General features: G+C 42.5%; 1 protein-coding gene across 2 annotated transcripts in view; it reads left to right on the forward strand.

The window, feature by feature from the left end:
• Positions 1-22830, forward strand: part of alg14 (ALG14 UDP-N-acetylglucosaminyltransferase subunit) — a 96898-nt gene that overhangs the window by 29297 nt on the left and 44771 nt on the right. Inside the window, exons 1-3 of one of the 2 annotated variants that reach the window (XM_049565838.1) lie at positions 17941-20194; positions 20356-20484; positions 20641-20806. In XM_049565838.1, coding sequence (XP_049421795.1) covers positions 20028-20194; positions 20356-20484; positions 20641-20806 — 462 coding nt within the window. In that variant the 5' untranslated portion in view covers positions 17941-20027. Of the gene's footprint in view, positions 1-17133; positions 17257-17940; positions 20195-20355; positions 20485-20640; positions 20807-22830 lie in introns of those variants that run through there. The other variant, XM_049565839.1, reaches the window with a different exon arrangement.

The raw sequence follows: 22830 nt of genomic DNA on the forward strand, positions 1-22830 counted from the left end.
TTCGTCTCATCAAGACCTACAAATCACGCACTCACACCTTTGACCTAAATCCAACAGGAAGTGAGCTATTTCCTTTCAAAGTAAGATTTTTCCTAAAAAAAAGAAATTCCTTTAAAAAACATCTCCTCCTACACCGTTTATCGTATCGGCTTCAAACTCGCACACATTATTCTTCAACGTGTCCTTATCAATTATTGTGCGTAACTTTTTCAATCCTCGACTGGTTTGGATGTTATGGCGCGTTTCAGGTGATGTGCTCCAAAACCTCCTGAGGATTTGTTGTGCCACCTAGACACACTAAAATGCCCGGTGCGACGGGTAGGAACCACTTAGAAAGACCAAACCAAAACTGTCTCGTTCGTCTCATAAAGACCTACAAATGTCGCATGCAACCCCTGACCTAACTCCAACAGGAAGTGAGCTGTCGGTCTTTGAATGTAAGATGGCGTTTTTCACAAATTCTGTCGATCAAAAATTATTTGCTCCTACACCGTTTATCATAACTGCTTCAAACTTGCACAAATTACAGCTCTACCCCTGCTGAACATTACTTGTGAAGGACTTTGTCATAACTTGAACGGTTTGGATTTTAGAAGCGTTAGAAGGTGCAGGACACAACTCCTCATGATGATCTCTGGAAGAAAAGATGAGGGCCAACACACTGTAAACTTGTGATTAAGGTGACATTTTTTAGTCCATAGACATACAAGCTTTATATGTTTGCGTTCAGAACAAATTTATCTATCTGGTGATGTTTTCAGATTGAAGATGGGACCCACGGTTTGGGATCTGGAAGGATTTGTTTGAGAAAGTTTCAAGCCATTCTGCTCTGTGTGTGAGCTGCATGCAGTCCTTAATTAGCATAACAAAGGCTTCACTCTGACAGTCTGTGTGTCAGAGTGAAGTGTGTATGTGTGTGGTCACACACACATGAGGTTTTAAATTACTTTAAAAATGACCTTAAAAGTATTTCCATGTATTTTATCAATTTTATGTCTCTGAACCCAAGAGACTGACCTGGAGGGTTGCAGTAAATCACCTCATTTCAAGTACAAGTCAGTAACAGTGTTACAAAGATCAGGAAAGAATATACATCTTTGAGGAAATGTTACATTCAACAACACAGTAGTCTCATCAAACACCTTTCTTTTGATGTAATTGACAGAAAAATTAAATGCTGTGTTTTTGATGCATACAACATTATGTATACTGAGTGCAATCTGTAACTCCCTCTGCCAAAAACAGGAAGTATGTAAACATGTGAGATATGTCAAAATGTCAGCAAACACTCTCTCTCTCCCTCCCTGTCCCCCCATCTCTCTCTCTCTCTCTCTCTCTCTCTCGTGTCCTGTTACTGCATGTCAGTAACTCGGCCTCTTTTTCAGAGCCTTTGTGCTCCACTGTCTTGCAGGTTAACTTCTATCACAAACTGTCAAAGTTTCATTAGGTCACATGGCTTATGTCTACAAATTGCAAAATATACGCTCACACCACCTTCATAAGAACCCTTTACAGTTTTTAAAATTGAGTTTGACTTATGATTCTGGCTATTGTGGTACAACATGTGGGAAGTATATATTAATATCTGATAGTATACATATGTGACAATAATCATATGTGTGTAATAACAGGAGAAGTATGGCACACACAGACAGAAACGGACACACACAGACACACACACACAGACACACACGCACACACACACACACACCAGTCCCTATCCCCTCTCTCTCTCTCTCTCTCTCTCTCTCTCTCTCTCTCTCTCTCTCTCTCAATTCAATTCAATTCAATTCAATTCAATAATCTTTATTGGCATGACTGTAGATTAACAATATTGCCAAAGACATTAAAAATTTACAAATAAAGTACAATAATAAAAGTAAGTCAGAAAACTATAAAAAAAAGATTAAATATATGTTATATAATACAAAATACACCAATCTACAATACAGTACACCAATATATAATATAGAAAAAAAATGAATAAAGAAAAATGTAGATTGTGAGTTACAAGGACTGTAAATATAGACAGGTGTGTCAGGTGTTGTGATGGTTGTCCCTCAGGCTGTGGCATAACCTGACATATGTTGCTGCTGCTAAGCTGCTGACTCTGTTCTCTCCAAGGATGTGTTGCATTTTAGTTTGATCAGGCAGAGAATCAAAGTCAGTGACTTTATGTTTTATTTTTGAGAGGAAGTCGGCTCTGATGTGTTCATACTTGCTGCAGTGCAACAGGAAGTGTGTCTCTGTCTCCACTTGTCTGTGTGGACAGAGCTCACACAACCTGTCCTCTCTGGGCAGCCAGGTCTGCCTGTGTCTGCCCGTCTCTATGGCCAAGCTGTGGTCACTGAGTCTGTACATGGTCAAAGTCTTCCTCAGTTTCTCATCAGTCACGGTGCTCAGATATTCTGCCACCGTGTACTGTCTATTTAGAGCCAAATAACACTGAAGTTTGCTTTGCGTTTTGTGGTCGATGTCCAATAGTTAATGTAATGTTCTTTTGTTTCTCTATAATTTGGTGGGTCCAGATTGTGTGAGGGCTGTGCTGAGGTCTTGTGTTGTTAGAGGAGCTGAGCCTCAGGACTAGCTGGCTGAGGGCTCTTCTCCATGTTCTCCTCTTGGCATTGCAGAGCTTTGTAGTGGTAGGAGTTGGGGTCACTTGTTTTAAGGTGTTTATAAAATTTGATGGCTCTTTTTGAATTCTAATTAAAAGGGGAATTGGCCTAGCTCAGCTCGGCACCCGTTGTTGGGGGTGTTCCTGTGCACTCTCAGGATGCTCTTGCAAATCTCTGTATGCAGGATTTCGATGGGGTGTTTGTCCCATTTTTCAAAATCTTGATTTGCAAGAGGACCCCACACTTCACCACCATACAGAATAATTGGTTCAATTATAGATTTGAATATTTTGAGCCAGATTCTAATGGGCATATTAATGTTTGAAGATTTCTTTATAGCATAGAAAGCCCTTCTTCCCTTCTCTCTGAGATCATCAATAGCCAGGTTAAAGTTTCTCGTGGACGTGATGTGTAGTCCTAAGTATGTGTAGTCGTGTGTGTGCTCCACCTCATGAGAGCCCAGGAAAAACCTGGTTTGGTTTCCCTGACCCCTGGGTCGTTTCTGGAATATCATAATTTTGGTTTTGTCCAGATTAACTGTCAGGGCCCAGGTCTGACAGAAGGTTTGCAGGTGATCCAGTTGCTGTTGTAGTGCTTCATTTGATGGAGCCAGCAATATGAGGTCATCTGCAAACAGTAGGCATTTAACCTGTGTGTCAGACAGAGTGAGACCAGGGATGTCAGATAGTTCTAGTGATTTGGCCAATTCATCGATATAAATGTTGAAGAGGGTGGGACTGAGACTGCAGCCCTGTTTTACTCCTCTACTCTGGGGGAAGAAATCTGTTTCCATGTTGTTAATTTTAACAGCACATTTCATATGACTGTACATGGTTTTGATGATGTCATAGACCTTCCCCCCTACACCCTTCTCAATTAATTTTAAGAACAGTCCATCATGCCAAATTGAGTCGAATGTTTTTTTGAAGTCTACAAAACAAGAGAAGATTTTCCTCTTGTTTTGGTGGAGGTCTGTATTCATGAGGGTGTGAAGGGTGTAGATATGGTCTGTTGTTCTATGTTTGGGTGTGAATCCTATCTGGCTCTTGCTCAGGACATCATGTTCTCTGAGGAAGTCTTGCAGTCGGCTGTTTAGGATGCTGCAGAACAACTTCCCCAGATTGCTGCTGACACAGATGCCTCGGTAATTGTTTGGGTCGAATTTGTTTCCACTTTTAAAGATTGGTGTGATGATTCCTTCACTCCAGAGGTCAGGGAAATGTCCGACACCCAGAATAAGGTTAAATAATTTTAATATGGCAATGTTAAATTTATGGTCATCAAATTTTAGCATTTCATTTAAAATGCCATCAGGACCGCTGGCTTTCTTTGGCTGCAGTGCCTGGATTTTAGCCAGCAGCTCTGCTTCAGTAATTTGGTAGTCTAGGGGGTTCTGGTTGTCTTTAATGACTGATTCTAAAATTTGTAATTTGTTGAGGAGATTGTTTTGGGCGAATTCAGGGAACAGCAGTATACAGACTTTCAAAGTGATTTTTCCAGATGTCACCATTTTGAATAGCCAATTCTTCTTTTTGTGGTTTGCTGAAAGAGTGCCATTTCTTCCAGAAGTCATTGGAGTCAATGGACTCTTCAATTATTTGTAACTGATGCCTCACATGCTGTTCTTTTTTAGTTCTGAGTGTTTTTCTGTATACTCTCAGTGTTTCCCAGTACTGGAGGCGGAGCTCAGGGTTGTCAGGTTGTCTGTGTTTTTGATTTGACACATTTCTGAGTTTTTCTCAGTTGTCTGCATTCTGTGTCAAACCACTCGTCATTGGTCGGGTCATTTGGTCTGTGGTGCTGGCGCTTTTTCAGACTGGATAAGTCTGCCACATGGTCAAATATGTTGTAGATGTCCTGTACAGCCTGTCTGAGGCCGTCCTGATTGAGGGGATATGAGGTGGAAAGAAAACAGTCTAAATGGGATTGAAAGACTGGATTTTTGATTGCTGTCTGGTATTCGTCTTTGCTTTTGTTTGTCCATTTATAAGGTTGTTTTCTGTAGGTCAGATTGCAGGGTTCTACTGTGTGAGGGTCGTTTGTTGTCGTTTTAATTTAGAGTGTGATTTTGCTATGGTCTGATAAGGGGGTTAAGGGGCTGACTGTAAATGCTCTCAGGTAGAAGGGGTCTAGGTCGGTGATGCCATAGTCTACTGTGCTGTTGCCAAGAGGAGAGCTATGAGTGTAAAGACCGAATGAGTCCCCTCGAAGCCGACCGTTAACCATGTACAGACCCAATGTTCGGCAGAGCTGCAACAGTTGCTGCCCACTTTTATTGACAGTTTTGTCAAAGTTGTTTCTGCGGGGGTGTGAAGGGAGGGGGATGCTGACTTGACCAGGTATATGTTTGTCTCCCTGTGTGCTGATAAAGTCTGGTTCTGTACCAGTCCTGGCATTCAGGTCTCCACAGATCAGTACACTTCCCTGGGCCTGGAAGTAATTAATCTTCGAGAATGGAGAAACTGTCTTCATTAAAATAAGGGGATTGTGATGGGGGGGATATATGCTGCACACAGGAATACATCTTTATCTGTGGTGATAAGGTCTTTTTTGATTTTGAGCCAAATTGAAAATTCTCCTTTTTTGATTAATTCAATGTATTGTACAAGGTTTTGCCTTATACCAGATCAGCATTCCCCCTGAATCCCTTCCTTGTGTTACTCCCTTTAGTTTGGTGGACGGGGACATTATCTCTATGTAGCCTGAGGGACAACCAGTGGAGACATCTCCTCTACACCAAGTCTCTTGCAATATAAACACATCTGCATTTTCTAACTCTCTAATAAAGTCTGAGGTCCTGCTCTTAAGGCCAAGAGCAGAAGATCTCAGACCCTGAACATTCAAACAAGAGATGACAAAAGATTTAGATTTCATTTAAAACTCAGAAGGCTGCATTTGGTGATCAAAATGAGATAAACTACTAAGTCAAAGAAAATAATTTAAGAGTATCTACATGACATATTATAAAAGGTAACAAATCAATAACTGGTATATTAAATAATCAATACTTATGTACAGTGTAAATGTCCTTTTTTTTTTTTTTTTTTAAACTGTATGAGCACAAGAAATACTCTAATAATAATTCATACAGTGTCTATTGTGGTACCTGTCCAATCAGATGAGAGCAAAGCAGGCTGAGCATCTGCTGAATGTCCCTCAGTTCATTGTGTGGGGGGGTGGTTAAGGTTGGTTCTGCTGCTCCGGACCACCTGGGTATACCTCTGTGTGCGTTGGTGTGTCTATTTTCGCTGTGGTTGGGGTGGGGCCCCTAGGGACAGGAGTGACTGTGGTCTGGCTTGATGGGGATCATGGTTGCCTTTGTGGGGTCTGATTTGGACATGATGTTGGTGGGGCTGAGGGTGGTCTTGTCTCCATTGTGTTGGTCTGGATGTTGGTTGAGGTGTCTTGGTGTTCTGTGGGGTTGTGGGCTGATGTGCTCTTTCTGCGGGCCGTGGATTGGTCTCTGTTGAGAGCGACGCTTTTCAGTGTGTGGCGAAGATGGGGACTGTGCTTTTAAACAGATGGACGTGGTCGAGAGACAGCTGATGTCCAGGGTGGGGTGGTGGGCTAGGTGGACATTGGGTCTCCGTGCACAGTCTCTGGACAGGCTGCTGTTGATCCTGTGGATGGTGTCAGGGTGGAAGTCTTTCCTTGGGAGCAGAGTGGATATGACCACTCTGCTGTTGGGGAAGGTGGTGGAGGCTTTCTCTGTCACTCTCTTGAGTGACTCTGACACCCTCTCCTGCTGGCTCCGCAGATCATTGGTGCCAGTGTGGATGATGATGTGACTCACAGATCCAAGCCGCTCCTCTGACAGCAGGTCTATGGCATGGTGGGTGTTTGGACACCAGATTTTAGCCAAGTTGTGGGTGGGGAAAAGTTTCTTTTCATTTAGGAATTTTCCATTGGAGTCGATGAGGAGGACAATGTCTGTCTTCTCTCTCTGTTGTGCTGGTCTGGTGGAATGAGGGGAGGTGCTGGTCTGTGGGCTGGATGTGGAGCTGGGGTGGAGGTAGGTTCTTGGATTGGTGGGTCCTGGCTGCTCACAGGGTCCTGGTTGTGGTCTAGTTTTTCATCCAGGTCCTGTGTAGCTCCACCTCTCTCCTGAGGCTGTTCTGACAGAGTGGTGAGTGCTCTGCTGTGCTCCTCTCTCTTCTCTCCTGTGCTCCTCTCTCTCTCCTCTGAGCTCCTCCACCTCCTTTGAGAGAGAGGTAAGTTCTTTCCTGTGCTCCTCTCTCTCCTCTGAGCTCCTTCACCTCCTGTGTCAGAGCTGTCAGTGCTGCTAGACGCTGCTCTCTGTCCTGATGCAGCTCTCTGATCTCAGTCCTGAGCAGGCTCAGCTCTCTCCTGCAGCTGTCCCTGTCCTGCCTCAGCATGCCCAGCTCTGTGCTGATGGTACAGGGATCAGGCTGAGCTGTGGTGGGCTGGCATGGCTGTTGGCTGATCAGCTCTCTCAGTTGTACAAGTTCTCTCTCCAGCTCTGTGAATTTCACCTTCAGTTCGGTGATGGTGCGGTTCAGCTGGGGGTCCTGGACCTGCTCTGGGCTGGTGGGCTCCTTCTCTTTAGGGGGCTGCTCAGTAGTTAGGCAGCTGGGAGCTGGGACCTGGGAACTGTCAGTGGAGCTAGATCTCTCCTGCTGGGCTCTTTCCTTTATAAGGAGGAAGTCCATCTCAAACAGTTTGAGGTTCCCCTGCACTATGATAGTCCCATTCTTGTATAAGTTTACTGTCATCATGAAAGTATCTGAATCCTCTGCTTCTTTTATTTTTATTTTCCAGCCGTTACAGATCCCCTCTTTTTTGACAGAGGGGTAGTGGGCACTGATGGCAGAGTGCCATGCTAGCGGCTGGTCTGTGAAGAGGATCAGGTTGCTGACCTCCCCGGTCTTGTAAAGATCAGAAAACAGGGTTTCTGGTCTTTCTTTTAGCAGTTTTTGTTTAAATGCCTTCCTGGCAGTCTCATTGGTTACATCAGGAGGATAGAGGAGAGGAACAGCCTCTGTACAGCCTTTGGTGGACTCCATCAGGCTCTGCTGCTGTTGAACTGCTGCTATTTAAATTCCTTGGCAACAGTTGCTAAGGGTCTTGTTTACAGTTAGCTGTGTTATGCTAGCTTAAGTTTATTTAGTGTTCAGCAATTTTTTGTTTCCTCTTTTTAAATGTTATATTTTCTTTCTGATGGTTTCACTCACTTGCGTCTTCAGCTGTTTTCCTCCTCTTTGCTTGACCTTTTTTTTGTTGCTGGTTGGACAGTTAGGCTAACTGTCAGTTTGGCAGTTGGTTCCGTTGTTTTCCAGTCTATCACTGTTTTCTGAGGTTTTTGCTGTTTTTTTTTTTTCCTTCTTGGTAGATTTTTTTAAAAACAACGGTTTTCTCTTCTGTTTTCTTCCGGCTCTTAGAAGAATAGTAGTTTATCTCACTTTAAAACATCCAAAAAAGCAAAAATATTCAGGAGCTCATGTTCATGCTCATCTTCATGGAATCTCTCTCTCTCTCTCTCTCTCTCTCTCTCTCTCTCTCTCTCCCCCCTCTGTCCTCTTTCTCCCTTCTCTCCCTCTCTGCATGTCGCTAACTCGGCCGTCTATGTCTGTCTGTCTGTGTGTGTCATACTTCTACTGTTATTATACACATATGATTAGTGTCACATATGTATACAATCAGATTTTAATTCGGCATTTGTAGGTCTTACTATATATTTGTGTCTGTTTGCTGCACTTAGATCCTCACAACAGCCAATACCCATCACTCAAGCTTTCACTAGGTTACATGATTGCAAATGAATATGGATGTGTTGTTTGATCATCACACATGTCAAAGTTTCATTAGGTCACATGGCTTATGTCTACAACTTACAAAATATACGCTCACACCACCTTCATAAGAAACCTTTACAGTTTTTAAAATTGAGTTTGACTTATGATTCTGGCTATTGTGGTACAACATGTGGTAAGTATATATTAATATCTGATACTATACATATGTGAAAATAATCACGTGTATATTAACAGTAGAAGTATGGCACACACAGACAGAGACACAGACACACACTCCACTGCTTGTCCCCCGCCCCCTCTGTCCTCTTTCTCCCTTTTCTCCCTCTCTGTATGTGGCTAACTCGGCCGTCTATGTCTGTCTGTCTGTGTCATACTTCTACTGTTATTATACAAATATGATAAGTGTCACATATGTATACAATCAGATATTATTTCAACATATTGTACTATAATTGCCAGAATTATAATTATAATATTATTACTTTTATTAATGTTGTTGTAAGCTACATTATGTGCAATAAACATTTCAGAGCTGCTCTGACAGATTGACAGTCTGATCCTTGTGCACAGTGTCATTAAAACAAATAAATATAAAAACGACAGAGATTTGATTTGAGCTGAGGATAATTCATGCAGTGTAATATTTGAACGTTAAGACAAAAAGTGATGTTCAAAGAAATGACTGATCTGCATAAATTCAGTAATTTAAGACAGTCCTGAGTAACAAAGAAATATGCAGCAGGTTAACTTCTATCACAGCGGTGCCTGGATCGTGTGACGTGTGAGGTTGTGTTGCTGCTGTAGTGTGAAATGACTCCTGCTGATTCTGTTAACATTAGTCATTAGTCAAACTGAGCTTGAAGTGCCTGTGCTGTCACCTAAGTACGTGGTCATTAATTAGCATAACAATGGCTTCACTCTGACAGACACTGGCCTGTGTGTGTTTGTGTGTGTGTGTTGTTTGATCATCGCACATGTCAAAGTTTCATTATGTCACATGGCTTACGTCTGCAACTTGAGCTGGGGGATGACGGCGGGGGGCCGAGGTCCCTCCCAACGCTGCTTGGCAGCTTTAATTGTTTTTGTTTTTGAAAATCGATTTTTTTTTTTTTTTAATGCGACTATTACTATTTGCTGTCTTATTCCCCCCTTCATTTGACATGCAATTCGGCTCCTAACCGCACGAGGGCAGTATAGGATTGCTACAACGGTGTGAGAAAAACTGTCAAATACCGTAAAACTTGGTGTATAAGTCGCACTTTTTTCTTTTCACGTCTCGGGGCGCCCGGGGGTCTTTTATAAACTGATGATAATGTCCGGTTTTCAAGGTGGAGGCGAGCGGCTGGAGGTCGTACCCGATGGTACCCAATGGGTACCATCGGGTACGACCTCAGATCGCCACACTCTAGTGTGAGTATGTGTATATCTGAATTTCTGTCTTTGAGAGATATTATTTTGTAATATAGCTAAATTTTCTATCCATACATATAAATTTTAAATATATTAAAATTATAAGGCACCTTTGAGTAAACTGCGAGTATCATTTAAGTAGACTATGTCGTGGCCGGCCAAGTGTCCTCTTTTTTGGAAATCAAAATATGGTCACCCTACGCTACATAGTAATTTAAACTCATTCTTTTTTGGGATTTGAGTAAGCATGTATAGTTACAGCCCACACTGTAATACGGTACTGTAATGCTGTCTTCTTAAAAAAGAAAAAAAAGTTTAACGTTAATTTAAACTCATTTTTATGGCTCAGATGTTGTTATACCGTAATTTTATTTCCTGAAGAGGTTGTTTGGAAAATTGCAATCTGAAAAGTAACCAAAGCTGTTTAAGAGGTTATTGTGTTTTGAATGTGTTTCAAATTAAAAATAAAGGGAAACAGTGTAGGAATAACTTGTATAATGTTTTTATTAACAAATAGTAATATAAAACCTTGTTTTCCTTGTTTGAGACCTTAAAAAATAGACTGCGACTTATATGCCAGTGCGACTTACATTCTGAGTTTTACGGTAGTTGCCATGATTTTCGAATAGTGTTTTTTCTTGTGCTGCCCATCCCTAGTTTGGAGGTGTCTGGTCTTGAGGAAAACAACTTTTATCTTCTCCCAGAAGTCCTCGCACAGAAGATGCCAGTTACTGCAGACAACATTGCTACTGCCGTAGATGTGAAAAGGTGGCCTCATCTGTCAAAAATCCATATCCCCAGCATAAAGGCCAATGTTGACATGTTGACTGGAACCAACACTCCCAGGTTATTGGAACCATGGGAAATTGTCAGCAGTTGTGGAGATGGTCCATACGCTATAAGAACAGTGTTGGGATGGGTTATCAGTGGTCCTTTAAATGGAAATGGCAGCAGTGTTGACATGGGGCTTTCTTCTGTTGTGGTGAATAGGATTTCTGTATCCAACTTGGAAGTCATGCTGAACAAGCAGTATAACCACGACTTTAATGAAAAGACTTCAGAGGACAAAGAGATGACTAGGGAAGACCTCAGATTTATGGAAATCATGGAATCCTCTGCAACGCTACAGGATGAGAGGTACACTGTAAAGTTGCCCCTTAAGAAACCTGATGTCCTTTTAACAAACAACTTTAGTTGTTTTGGTTTGGAAGTTGAAACCGTTTTTGACCACTCACTCACTCACTCACTCACTCACTCACTTGTTTAGCACTCACCTGGCCTGCTGTCTGTAGATGTGAGGTGTAACCGGTTTTGAAGGTAATCGTCTGTGGTTTGGAGATCAGTGGACGTGGAATAAATGGACCGAGTGTTCAACTGCAAAGATCGTTTGGACTTTAATTCATTCAAAAGGTAAAGTGCTGCGTCATTTAATTCTTCCGTGGTGGAGCATCTTAGTGGCTTAAAGCATTGGCTTAGCCTCTACACAAGGTGTTGGGGCCCCTCCATAGGATCATCTGGTGCAGAGAAAAAAAGTTCAACACAAATTTGTAGTCTTTTATTTCCCCAGCTTGGTTTTGATCTGATCTTTTTTTCTATAATATTTTCCTATTCTGTGTGTCCCACTCCCTGACTTCATTTATTCTGGTTTATTTCCTGAATGTTGCATGATGTCTCTCCCTACTGGCTAACTTGGAGCTCATTGTTCTCTGCTTGTGTGAACATTTGCATTGCTACATCCAGCGTGAAGTCTTTTGTGAGCTGAAGTTTCTTTGATAGCTCTGATGGAACTGGGCCCTCTCATGTGTGACATTCTTTGTGGTACAAAGCACTTATCAAAGTTTTCCAAGATGGCTTCAGTAATGTGAATGATTTTATTGAATTCTCGTTCTTGTAGCCCATAACATAAATTAATGTGCTCACGTGGACTTCCTCATTTGGCTTTGTTGATAGGCCTGCGGCTTTGTGCGTACAATCGTATCACAGCCATGCTGATACACATTACAACAGCACTCCCTCTTGTGTGATATTGCTTAAATCCACATTATATGCAATAAACATTTTAGTGGAAGTGCTCTAACAAACTGACAGCCGTCTTGTGTAAGGAGTCACATTGTTAACTATAAACAAAATAACTTCCACTCACAAGAAGGAGGACATGAAAAGGTTTTATTCTGAGCAGGGAGTGACTCAATCTCAATCTCTACTCTCATCTAATGACAATAAAGCATACATATACAGATATCTGTGTATGGAGATTAGGGGTGATTTGATGCTTTGTGATATTTTAATGTGAGGGCAAAAATCGCTGTTCAAAGAAATGACTGACAGCGCATAACAGCAGTAAAGTTTCTGCACTGCTCTGTAATGCTGCACCTCCTCATCCACCACTTGAGACAAAGGCTTGGATGATGATGACTGGTCCACTGGAAATAACTCTCCAAACAGTTCAGTCATTGGTGCTCTTTTGGCTGGAGGAGGACAGTCACTGCTGCTGGAGGCCACCTCTGTTTGCTCCCCAGTCTCCTCCCTGGATGTCTGGACCTAACAGACAAATACATAACACAATTGCAACATATTGTTTGATTAAATTTATTACAATCAAGTTTAAAAATACGAAATCCAGGAAAATAACATGAGTGAAGCAGGTTTACAGTTAAGCATTATTTTCTGACTATTTTTAATGCTGAATTTAATAATAGATTATCTGAATTAAATAACTGGATTAACACAGCACTTGAATTAATTCTTTAAGATTAAAACTAGGGGTGTCCCCGACTAAGAATTTTCATAGTCGAATCTGATTTGACAGATTTTTCCTTTAGCTGAATCATGTTGTTTTCCCCCTCATTGATTAATGAGCTCATTTGCATCAGTTTCCGCTCCAGAGAAAAGAGCTAAAACACCCAAATAAACAAATTTAATTCTTCAGTTGGCATAATAAGATAATAATAATAAAAGTAAAAGGGTTATCATTTTTTCTTTATTCCTTTCACTTCATCAAGGTATGATGCTCTAGATGAGAGCAGACGCGCTGCCCAGCCGGGGACAGCCCTCCATTCTGAAACGCCACCGTTCCGAACCACCCCCACTCCGAAACTGATTTTCAAGTCCATATCGAGTTTCCTGCATCAAACACTGCTGCCCGCTCTCCGGCCGCACTCGCACAATTCTGAAATTCGTTGTACTACAAAAGCTTGAAATGAACGTTCAACTCATTGTTTTTTATTGAAAATATGTCACTGTCTTCATTTATTATATAATCTCGCTAGCAGCAAACACATTGAAAAGGAGATGCTTGTCAAGTCTTTTTATGCGCACTGTCCATGGTGCTGAAATCCCCACTCCCACTCCCGAAATTTGTTTCAAGACATTTCAGGTAAACGAATAATCCTTCAAAAAAGTTTGATTTGAGAGCACATACCTCCTCCAAAGTGTTTGTTTATGCGCTCCGCCACCGTAAATCACCATAGGCCTCGATGCTGCTCTGATGGTGCTACAGTGCACTCATTCACCTCAGCTTATTTGGATCAAGCAACTGGGTGATTTATTCATGCGTAGTAATGATTATGCCTGCTGATTAAACGCACGTGTCATTTTCAATTTTTTATTAACAGAAAATAGGCTGATGTTTGTATCAAAATAGGCTATATATCATAAATTACTAGAAAACAAATACATTCTATGTCAGATCAAGATGTTCAGCGGCAGTGAGCACCCCCATATAGTCAGAATTAGGGATGCACCGAATATTCGGTAACCGAATATATTCGGCCGAATATTGCAAAAAAAACATACATTCGGTATTCGGTGGAACAAGTTAAAAGTACGGCTGAATAATAGCGGCATTTTGATAACGCAATCAAACAGCGTGCCGTGACTGGCGGAATAAAATGTCGGCATTGTGGCAATCCGCCCATCACAGCACTCGCATTTCAGACTAAAAATAGTTTTGAGCGAGCAAAACAGGCTTAAATCATTCAGCAGGCTGTGCGAGCAGCCTACAGATTTCAATCACCAGCAGAAACGAAAGGCGAATCCCACCGATTGTGGGTTGAACGGGGGTCACAGACACAGACAGTAATGTTAATGTATTCCTGTCAAATATGGCGGCCATTGGCTTACCCGGCGACGGAGAAGTCGGTTCCAATAATATCCTCTTCTTGGTGTCAAGACTGCCCAGAAGTACCTGAACGGCCGAGCCAGCCGAACACAGGTATGTGACGTGTCAGAAGAGAAACGAGCCTTTCACACCTCTCTCTTTGTGGCAGGTAATGGCCCACAAACCTCACCGCACTTTAGGGACTGTTCTTTACTTATGAAGGGACTTGTCAGGGGAGGAGGGTGGCTGGTTGATTTTTATTTTATTTATTTATTTTATTTTGATCCCCTCTATGTTAATCACTTATTGATGCTGTTTTTGAAGTATGAATAAGTCAATAAGTAATTTATTCCATTGAAATATTATTGATGTTTTATAGAAAAGTAATTTATCTTTTCATAAATGACAAAAGGGACATCTGCCTCATTTTCGCTGCGGTATTGTGATACTACTCAGAACCATGATACTTTCATTGGTATCGCACAGTGGGTCCCAATTTTGGTACCGTGACAACACTAATCTGGAGGGGGTTCATCTGCAAAAACTAATGAAAAAACTAAACAATGATATTTGGTATTCGGTACTCGGTATTCGGCCAAGAGTTTAATAATATTCAGCTTCGGCTTCGGCCACAAATTTTCATTTCGGTGCATCCCTAGTCAGACTGGCAGTTGAATCAGACTTCTCCGAATCGCATCACCAAATCATCAACTATTCAGGGTCACCCCTTATTAAAACTATGAAATAGACTTACCTGAACAGTCTGTGAGCAGTCTTCCAGAATACTGTCAGTCAGAGTCTTGAAGATTGCATCACTGCTGCTGCTGCTCTCATCCAGGAAAGGCAAGGATTTGAAGCGAGGGTCAAGTGCAGTGCTCAGGTGAAGAAACTGAATCAGTGTGTGATCTGCATCAGGGTACCTGTCCTTGAAGTCACGTGAAATGGCAGTTTTGACCTCTTTCACTACTGCTGAGTCAGAGTCACTGTGCTTCATGGAGGCCAGGATTCTGTGTTTCAGTGGGATGATCATTGAAACAGTTGGAATCTGATCAGTGCTCATGATGGTCGTCACGGTTTTCAGGGGTTTAAGAACCTGGATCATGGGGGCGTTGACCTGCTGATTTTCCACTCTGTCACAGCCGCTTCCAGTATTTCTGCCAAATGCTTGGTTTTGTGGCTCTCGTACATAGTGCGTGTTTGGATGACGGTGTTCGCAATTTGCCAATTCTCCATGATAAAGTGCGTGGTTACGGTCATGTAGCTTTGTGTGGCACAGGACGTCCATCCATCAGTGGTGATTGCGATGGATTCAGCAGCATTTAATTCTTCCTTTACTTTACCCTTTGCTTCCTCAAAGAGTTTAGGCAGCACATTTTGGGAGAAATGACCCGGCTTGGCAGTACATAACGGGGCTTGAGCACACTGATCAAATGCTTAAACCCCTCATCCTCGACCACTGAAAATGGGCTCATGCCCAGCGAGATGAAAATCCCAATGCCCCTCGTAATTTTTGAGCCCGGTCAGAATTGGCTGGCAACTTCATTTGAAATAAATTTGGCAGAGTAGACTGTGCCTGTGTTTTCTTCCGTGCCCCACTTAAATTAATTTCGGGATGGTGTCTTTGAAGGTGCATTAACATGTTCGATGTGTTGCCCATGACTTGGGAAAGTTTTTTGAAGCACTTACGGCAAATAGTCTGGGTCTTGTCGACAACGCGATTTCCATCTCTGTTCTCAACCGGTTAGCCAAAATGCTCCCATACCCCTTACCTAAATGAGCTTGGAGGGTCTGCAATTTCAGGATTATTAGCCATGTTTCCTCCTCTTCTCCGCTACGCTTTCCTCACGTAGTTGAACTAACGTTAGTGGTAGCCACAGTTTTGCTCACTCCCGTCAGATGACCATCACCGGAAAAAGTAGTCACATGCAGTTGGAGGAGGCTTGATGAGGAAATTTATCTTCAATCTAGGCTTACATTTTTTTAAATTAACTTAAGATAATAATACTAATACTAATACTATAGAAGAAGAAGAAGAAGAATAAGTTTGGTTGCACTGTGAGCTCATGGCTGTATCTGGATTGGAGGCACAAACTCTGGGAGTTGGAAGGGGTGTGTCGTGGTTCCGCCATTAAAAAGGCGACACAGGTTCATGTCTTAGAGTTTCGCGATTTCCTGTGCAACCCACATTATTTTCATAATGATATATATAGGCAAAAATGCTGTCTGTTGCTTCTTTAATGCCTAAATAATGTGGGCTTATCCAGCACCTATGTATGTATGATTGAGTTTTCAATTTAATACTATTACAATTTAAAAATAATAGTAGGCTATAATGTTTCTCTTATAACTGCCCTTAACTGTTGTCGGGACATTTGATAAAGTTTTTGGATGTGACGTTGTCATGTTACAGCTCGGATGCGAGAAAGAGAAGAAGAGATGGCAAGCCACACATCAAGTGAGTTTGTGCCAAAAAAAAAACAAAACCACAACTTCACAACTTCTGCAAGCAGCAGCAGCAGCAGCAGCAGGTCCAGTGTCCATTGGAGTGGAGGAGGGAGAAGCACAACCCCAACCACCGGAAAAAACAGATGACTCTGGGCCGTCACCTTCAAAGAAAAGCCGAAGCAGTGGCAAGTCAGCTTGGTACCATACAGGAGAATAAATGATAAACCAACGGACTTTACCCATCGCGGTCTGAGGATATGCTGTATAGCATACATTTTCGCTATTGCCTTTGTTGTGTATTGTTACTTTTTTATTATTTGATAAGCCTATAAGTATTCGATGTTATAGGGCTGTGTTTTAATTTAATGATTTGTGTCGATTACTGTACTGGAAGTGGACTGTAGCCCACAGACAATTTGTTGTTATTACATTCTTACATTCTGTTTGGTTGACTGCTGCATTTGCACTTTTATAAATATTTGTTAATAAAAGTTGTTAATGTTATACATGTTTTGTTGTTATTTTTCAGTATTCTTTTTTTTCTTTCTTTTTTATATTTTTTCAGGCATTTTTAGCCTTTAATGGATAGGACAGACAAGCGTGAAGGGGGGAGAGAGAGAGGGAGTGACATGCAGCAAAGGGCCACAGGCTGGAGAAAATTTGGATACCGCCCAACTCTACTGTCAACATTATATCTTAAAGCCAAATTTATCCAAATACAACACTGTATTTGATGTAATAAATATGATGATGTCTCTGAGTCCCTCTGACATGTGTACTTGTTCCCCAGTTCACCATCTGTTGGATCCCACGGAGCCGGGAGGTGCATCAGTCTTGGAATTCCTCTGTTATCAGCACCCTGAATGCCCTGCTGTACTCCCTTCCTCTGGTGTTCAGACTCAGACCTGATGTGGTGAGTGGACCCATTTCCTAGATGTTCTTACACAGTATACCTGTGAACACTTACACAAAAACACAGTACTGACAGAGTACTACATACCAGGTAGGGACAGTCTACTGAACATATGTTCTTTTTTGTGGCCGCTCCCTGTCCAGCCCCCCGGCAGCATGGGAGGGGCTCTGGTGGGTCTGTCCTCTGAGGGCCTCCCTCCCTCCCTCTTTGGAAGAATGACAAATAAATACATAAAAGGTTTTAAGCAATCAAAGAAAACAAAGGGGTGTTACTTCTCAGTGGACAGACTCCATCCAAAGTTGTCTGGGAGTGGTTAAAAGCAGGACCAAAGCATCTGCAGCAAGCCAGCACCCTCCTCTGGGCCTGGGAGCAGCTCAAGGCAAGTTTTGTTAGAAAACCACAGTGTGGCGGGTAGCCTTCTGAGATTTACTTACCAAACAGAAAATCTACCCGCATTTGGAGCTTGGCAGATGTTGATTTCGGAAAAGGTCAAGGTTAGTGAGACCTCACAAATCAAAAATTCTTTTGCTAATTATGACGAAACTTTACACAGATGTCTAACAGGATAAAATGATGAAGTGACAACATTTTATATCCAAAAGGTCAAAGGTCAACTTCACTGTGACATCATAAGCAGTACTCTGGTAAGTAAGTCATTTGTCATGCTGCATACTACATGTGCTACAATTACTGAGCACTCTGTGTGTATAAGATTACAGTACGTTACAATATGTATTTAACAGTCATAATCACAAAAGTAGCAACAGTATTATCAGTAATAAAGGCTGTAGTAGTATGTGGGAGATGGAAAATACTGATACATAATGTGTAGTTGCTGTTTCAAATGGATATTCTGCTGTTGTAAACTGACGCACGCACACACACACACACACAAACACACACACACACACACACAGGCTTGTGTCTGTCAGAGTGAAGCCATTGTTATGCTAATTAATGAGCAGCATGTAGTTGAGTGAGACAAGGTGACAGCTCAAGTACTTCAAGATGGCTTTAAAATTTCTGAAATTAGTCCTTCCTCTTCCCAAACTGTGGGTCCAATCATCGATCTGAACATACCACAAGAGAAATACACTCTTCCCGAATGCAGACATATATAGCTTTCATGTTTGTGGAGTCAAAAAGCGATCTTAGTCGCAAGTTTACAATGTCTAGCTCACAGGTGACACATTTGCTCATGTTATTTTCAGAGGCACTAGCTCATTTCCTGTTGGATTTAGGTCAGTGGTGTCAATGAGTGATTTGTAGGTCTCGAGGAGATGAAGAAGCCAGTTTTGATTTGATCTTTCTACACCGTTCCTAAAGGGCACAACAGCCATTTTAGTGTGTCTAGATAGCGCAAAAATTGTCAAGAGGTTTTGTGACATGTCACCTTTAACAGGGCATAAAATCCAAACCGTTCGAGTAATGACAAAGTTGTTCAGAGGAATTGTTTAGCAGGGCTTGGTCTGTCATCTATGCATGTATGAAGTCTATACAATAAACGGTGTAGGAGGAAATATTTTTTTAGTAAGAGAATTTTTGAAAAATGACATCTTACTTTGAAAGGGCAAATAGCTCACTAACTGTTGAATTTAGGTCAGTGGTATTAGCGCGTGATTTGTAGGTCTTGATGAGACAAACAAGCCAGTTTTGGTTTTGTCTTTCTACAACATTGGTACCTTCGGTTGCCCTTCAGCCGAAGTCCCTAATAATAAACGCATCAGAAACAAGAGGGACTTCGTCCTTCGGCCGAGGTCCCTAATAATAAACGTACCTTAAACAACAGGGACTTCGTCCTTTGGCCGAGGTCCCTAATAACACATAAATGGTATCATTAGTCTTCTTGCTTGATTCAGTGTTTCTCCTACATTATATCGGGGGGCACTGACCTGACCTGACCTGACACAGTTATTGTTATGGACAGTGTAAATAACCATCAACAGACGGAGCACAGTCAAACACGCTGCTCACACAGCAGCGCAGCATGGCACTGTACACACAGTGGAGTGAGCCTGTGTTGCGTTCAGGCGTTGTCACGTAAATGACAAATTACATCACGCCGTAGCACAACACAGCAGCATGTCAAGTGGGCCGAAACCGAGCAAAATTGCTCAATTTTTCATTTATTATATAGTTTGTTATGGAGTCCGTGATTTCTCCATGACACTTACAAATGTTTGCGTAATTGTGCTTTGTTGTTTTATGAGGCTCTGCCGGCTTTCAGTAGTCCCTTTGTCTTTAACCCTTTAAAACCGGCGGGAGCGCCCGCGATCCCATTTGCATATTGATTTTTAAATGCCGGTAGAATTGCAACCAAATAAGATAGAGCAATAATTCTTTTTGCATTTAAAACCGGAGGAGTTACTCTAACTTATCATGCATTCATCATGTCCCAGAGCGCTGTTCCCTTGCACTGATAGGTTTGTAGAAAAACAGTAAAAAGCGCACAGAACAAAAACATTATAATCCTGATCACGGGTATTCACAGCACTTCCTATATTGGACTAAACGTCATCATGTTGTGAGCATGAACTGTCACGTTATTTTCTTGCGTGTCTTTCTCGCAACACCACCCGCGACAACAAGGAGGGACGTCATTTCCCGGGAAATCTCTTTCTTTCTTTCGCGGTAAATATTTCTCCTAGCTTGTAGCCACACACTCGCTCTCGCTCTCGATTTGCATTTTAGCCTTTCACAACAACACTTAGACACACTCACCACACACTCACAACACACACACACACACACACACACCCGCACACATATTCATGGAACCGCAACAACCCGGACGCGCCAATCGGCTTTTCTCCTGGTGCGAAGCTTTCGAGCTAATAACAGTGTCGGAGGAAGATTCGGTCCACTCATCTGATCCAGATTCTGCCGACAGCGGGGATGAAGCCGACTTCATCGAAGGGAGAGATCCTTCATATGACATGTATGTATATATTCATGAAATGTTGTTTGTTTTTGAGTTAGAGTAAAGTCAAGAAAATATATATGTAATACAATTGAAAGCATTTTGCACTAAATACGCATCATTATTGTATTACTCTCATGTTGAACATATGTACCACACTGTGTAACATCTGTATGCAGAGTTGATGATGATGATGATGAGGAAGTAGGCGTCTCATCGCCCTGCATCCCGGAGGGAGGCACAGGGAGAGGCAGAGGGAGAGGAAGGAGGGGAGGAAGGAGACAGTCTCCATCAAACAGAGGTTCCAGGTCAGAGAACATTCATGAAATATTGTTTGTTTATGAGTTAAAGTAAAGAAAATATATATGTAACACAACTGAAAGCATTTGGCACTAAATACGCATCATTATTGTATTACTCTCATGTTGAACATATCTAACACACTGTGTAACTTCTGTGTGCAGAGTTGACGACGATGATGATGAGGAGGAAGTAGGGGTCTCATCGCCCTGCATCCCAGAGGGAGGCAGAGGGAGAGGAAGGAGGGGAGGAAGGAGTCTGTCTCCAGTAAACAGAGGCTCCAGGTCAGAGACACTCCCTGGTGATGCAGCTGGCTGGAGAACCGACCAGGTCAGGCCAGGTGTGCAGCCACCACTGTTACAGTATGTGGACAATCCCTCTCCATCTGAGCTGTTTGGGATGTATTTTGACTGGGCTGCCATTAAAACACTGTGTAGCAATACCAATAGAAATGCAGCAAAAAATATTGCTGCTGGCAAAAAATTCAAATGGACTGAGCTCAGAGAGTCCGAAATGTAAAGCCTGTTCATGGTCGAGCTCTTCTTCAGCGTCTGTGTTGGTCACTGCTGCACGCCGGCTGCACGCACCAGGATAGCTTGTGGGCGTGATGTCAACAAACTCCACACACTACAGGAGAGGCAGTCACGTTCACAGGCACACACGTTAACATTTATTTAGCCTACATTAAATCGCAAATCGCAGCCTTTTATGCAGTTATGTAATTGCACAGCCTGACATCACGATTGCGATTAGATTAATCGTGCAGCACTACCATTTTCCATGTGTCCTCAGAAGGTCATGTCAAGAGACCGGTTCCTTGCCATCAGGTGGAACATTCACATGAGTGACCCTGAGAAAGATGCCTCCAATGACAGCAGAAAAGGCACAGATGATTATGACTGTCTGCACAAAATACGCCCCCTGTATGACAGTTTACGTGTAGCCTGCAAAGCTGTGTACCACCCCCAGCAAAACCTGTCTGTGGATGAGCGCATGGTTGCCACCAAAGCCAGAATTGCCATGAAGCAGTACATAAAGAGTAAGCCAACAAAGTGGGGGATAAAACTTTTTGTGCTGTCTGACAGCACCGGCTACACTGTGGACTTCAACATTTACACAGGGAGGTCCACTCTGGCAACTGGGAAGGGGCTGTCATTTGATGCTGTGATGTCTCTCGTGAACAAAAACTTCCTGGGATCTGGATATCACATATACTGTGATTTCTACACCAGCCCAGCACTGTTCCGCCACCTTCATGACCTGGGGTTTGGAGCCTGTGGTACATTTCGGGCCACAAGAATTGGAGTCCCAAAAACAAATGTCAATGCCCTGACAAAAAAATCTCCACGAGGGACAATCAGGTGGATGAGAGAGGGAGCTCTCCTCTACATCAAGTGGATGGACACGAGGGAGGTAAGTGTGTGCTCCACTCTGCACACTGCCTTCTCAGGGGACACCATAAAAAGAGCGACCAAGGTTGGTGGAAGACACGCAGCAGTCCAGGTGCCAGTGCCGTCAGCTGTGAAAGATTACAACAGCTACGTGGGGGGAGTTGACCTGTCAGACCAGCTGATTGGCTCCTATTCCTCAGGGAGAAAGAGCAAAAAGTGGTATTTGACAGTGCTGCATCATTTCCTCGACAAAGCTGTGACAAATAGCTATTTACTCCACAAGTAGCTGTGTGGCAGACTGGAGCAGCAGCCAATGACAGGAGCAGTTGATAGGTGAGCTGTGTGGAGTGCCATCACAACGAGTCCCGGAGAGCTATCAGCACATCCCTGTCGCTGAGGGGGTATCTGGCTCAAAAAAAGCCACGAGGGGCGCAGGAAATGCAAGCTGTGTGGGAAGTGTACTCCCTTCATGTGTGAGGCATGTAAAGTTCCTCTGTGTGTCATTGTGGACAGGAACTTTCACAAAATCTTTCACAGCTCCCCTGGTGCGAGTAATGTTTAACTTTGAACTCTGAACTTTGATGGCACTTTTGTAAATAGTTTATTTAGATGTACATGTATTTTTGCATATTGTGCACAACGTGCATTTTATTGTCGTTTTTCTTACGGGTTATGAAAATGAGTATCTGTGTGTCATTGTGGACAGGAACTGTCACAAGACTTATCACAGCTCCCCTGGTGCCATTGAAAAGTAATGTTCATTTTGTCTACTCAATTACACAGTATAGAGGACTTTTCTTTTATCAGATAAAGAGATTAGGAGGTGTTGCTTTACCTTAACATGTTTCGACTGTCAACTTAAGTCTCTTCAGAAGCGTCATCTGCGTCGTGACATGTCTTTATCAGCTGGTGTTTCCTTGAAGGCATGACCGGCCTGGCAATCTGACAGATCTGCCAGGCTGG

Source organism: Epinephelus fuscoguttatus, linkage group LG21, assembly GCF_011397635.1.
Source record: "Epinephelus fuscoguttatus linkage group LG21, E.fuscoguttatus.final_Chr_v1".
Lineage (NCBI taxonomy): Eukaryota > Metazoa > Chordata > Actinopteri > Perciformes > Serranidae > Epinephelus > Epinephelus fuscoguttatus.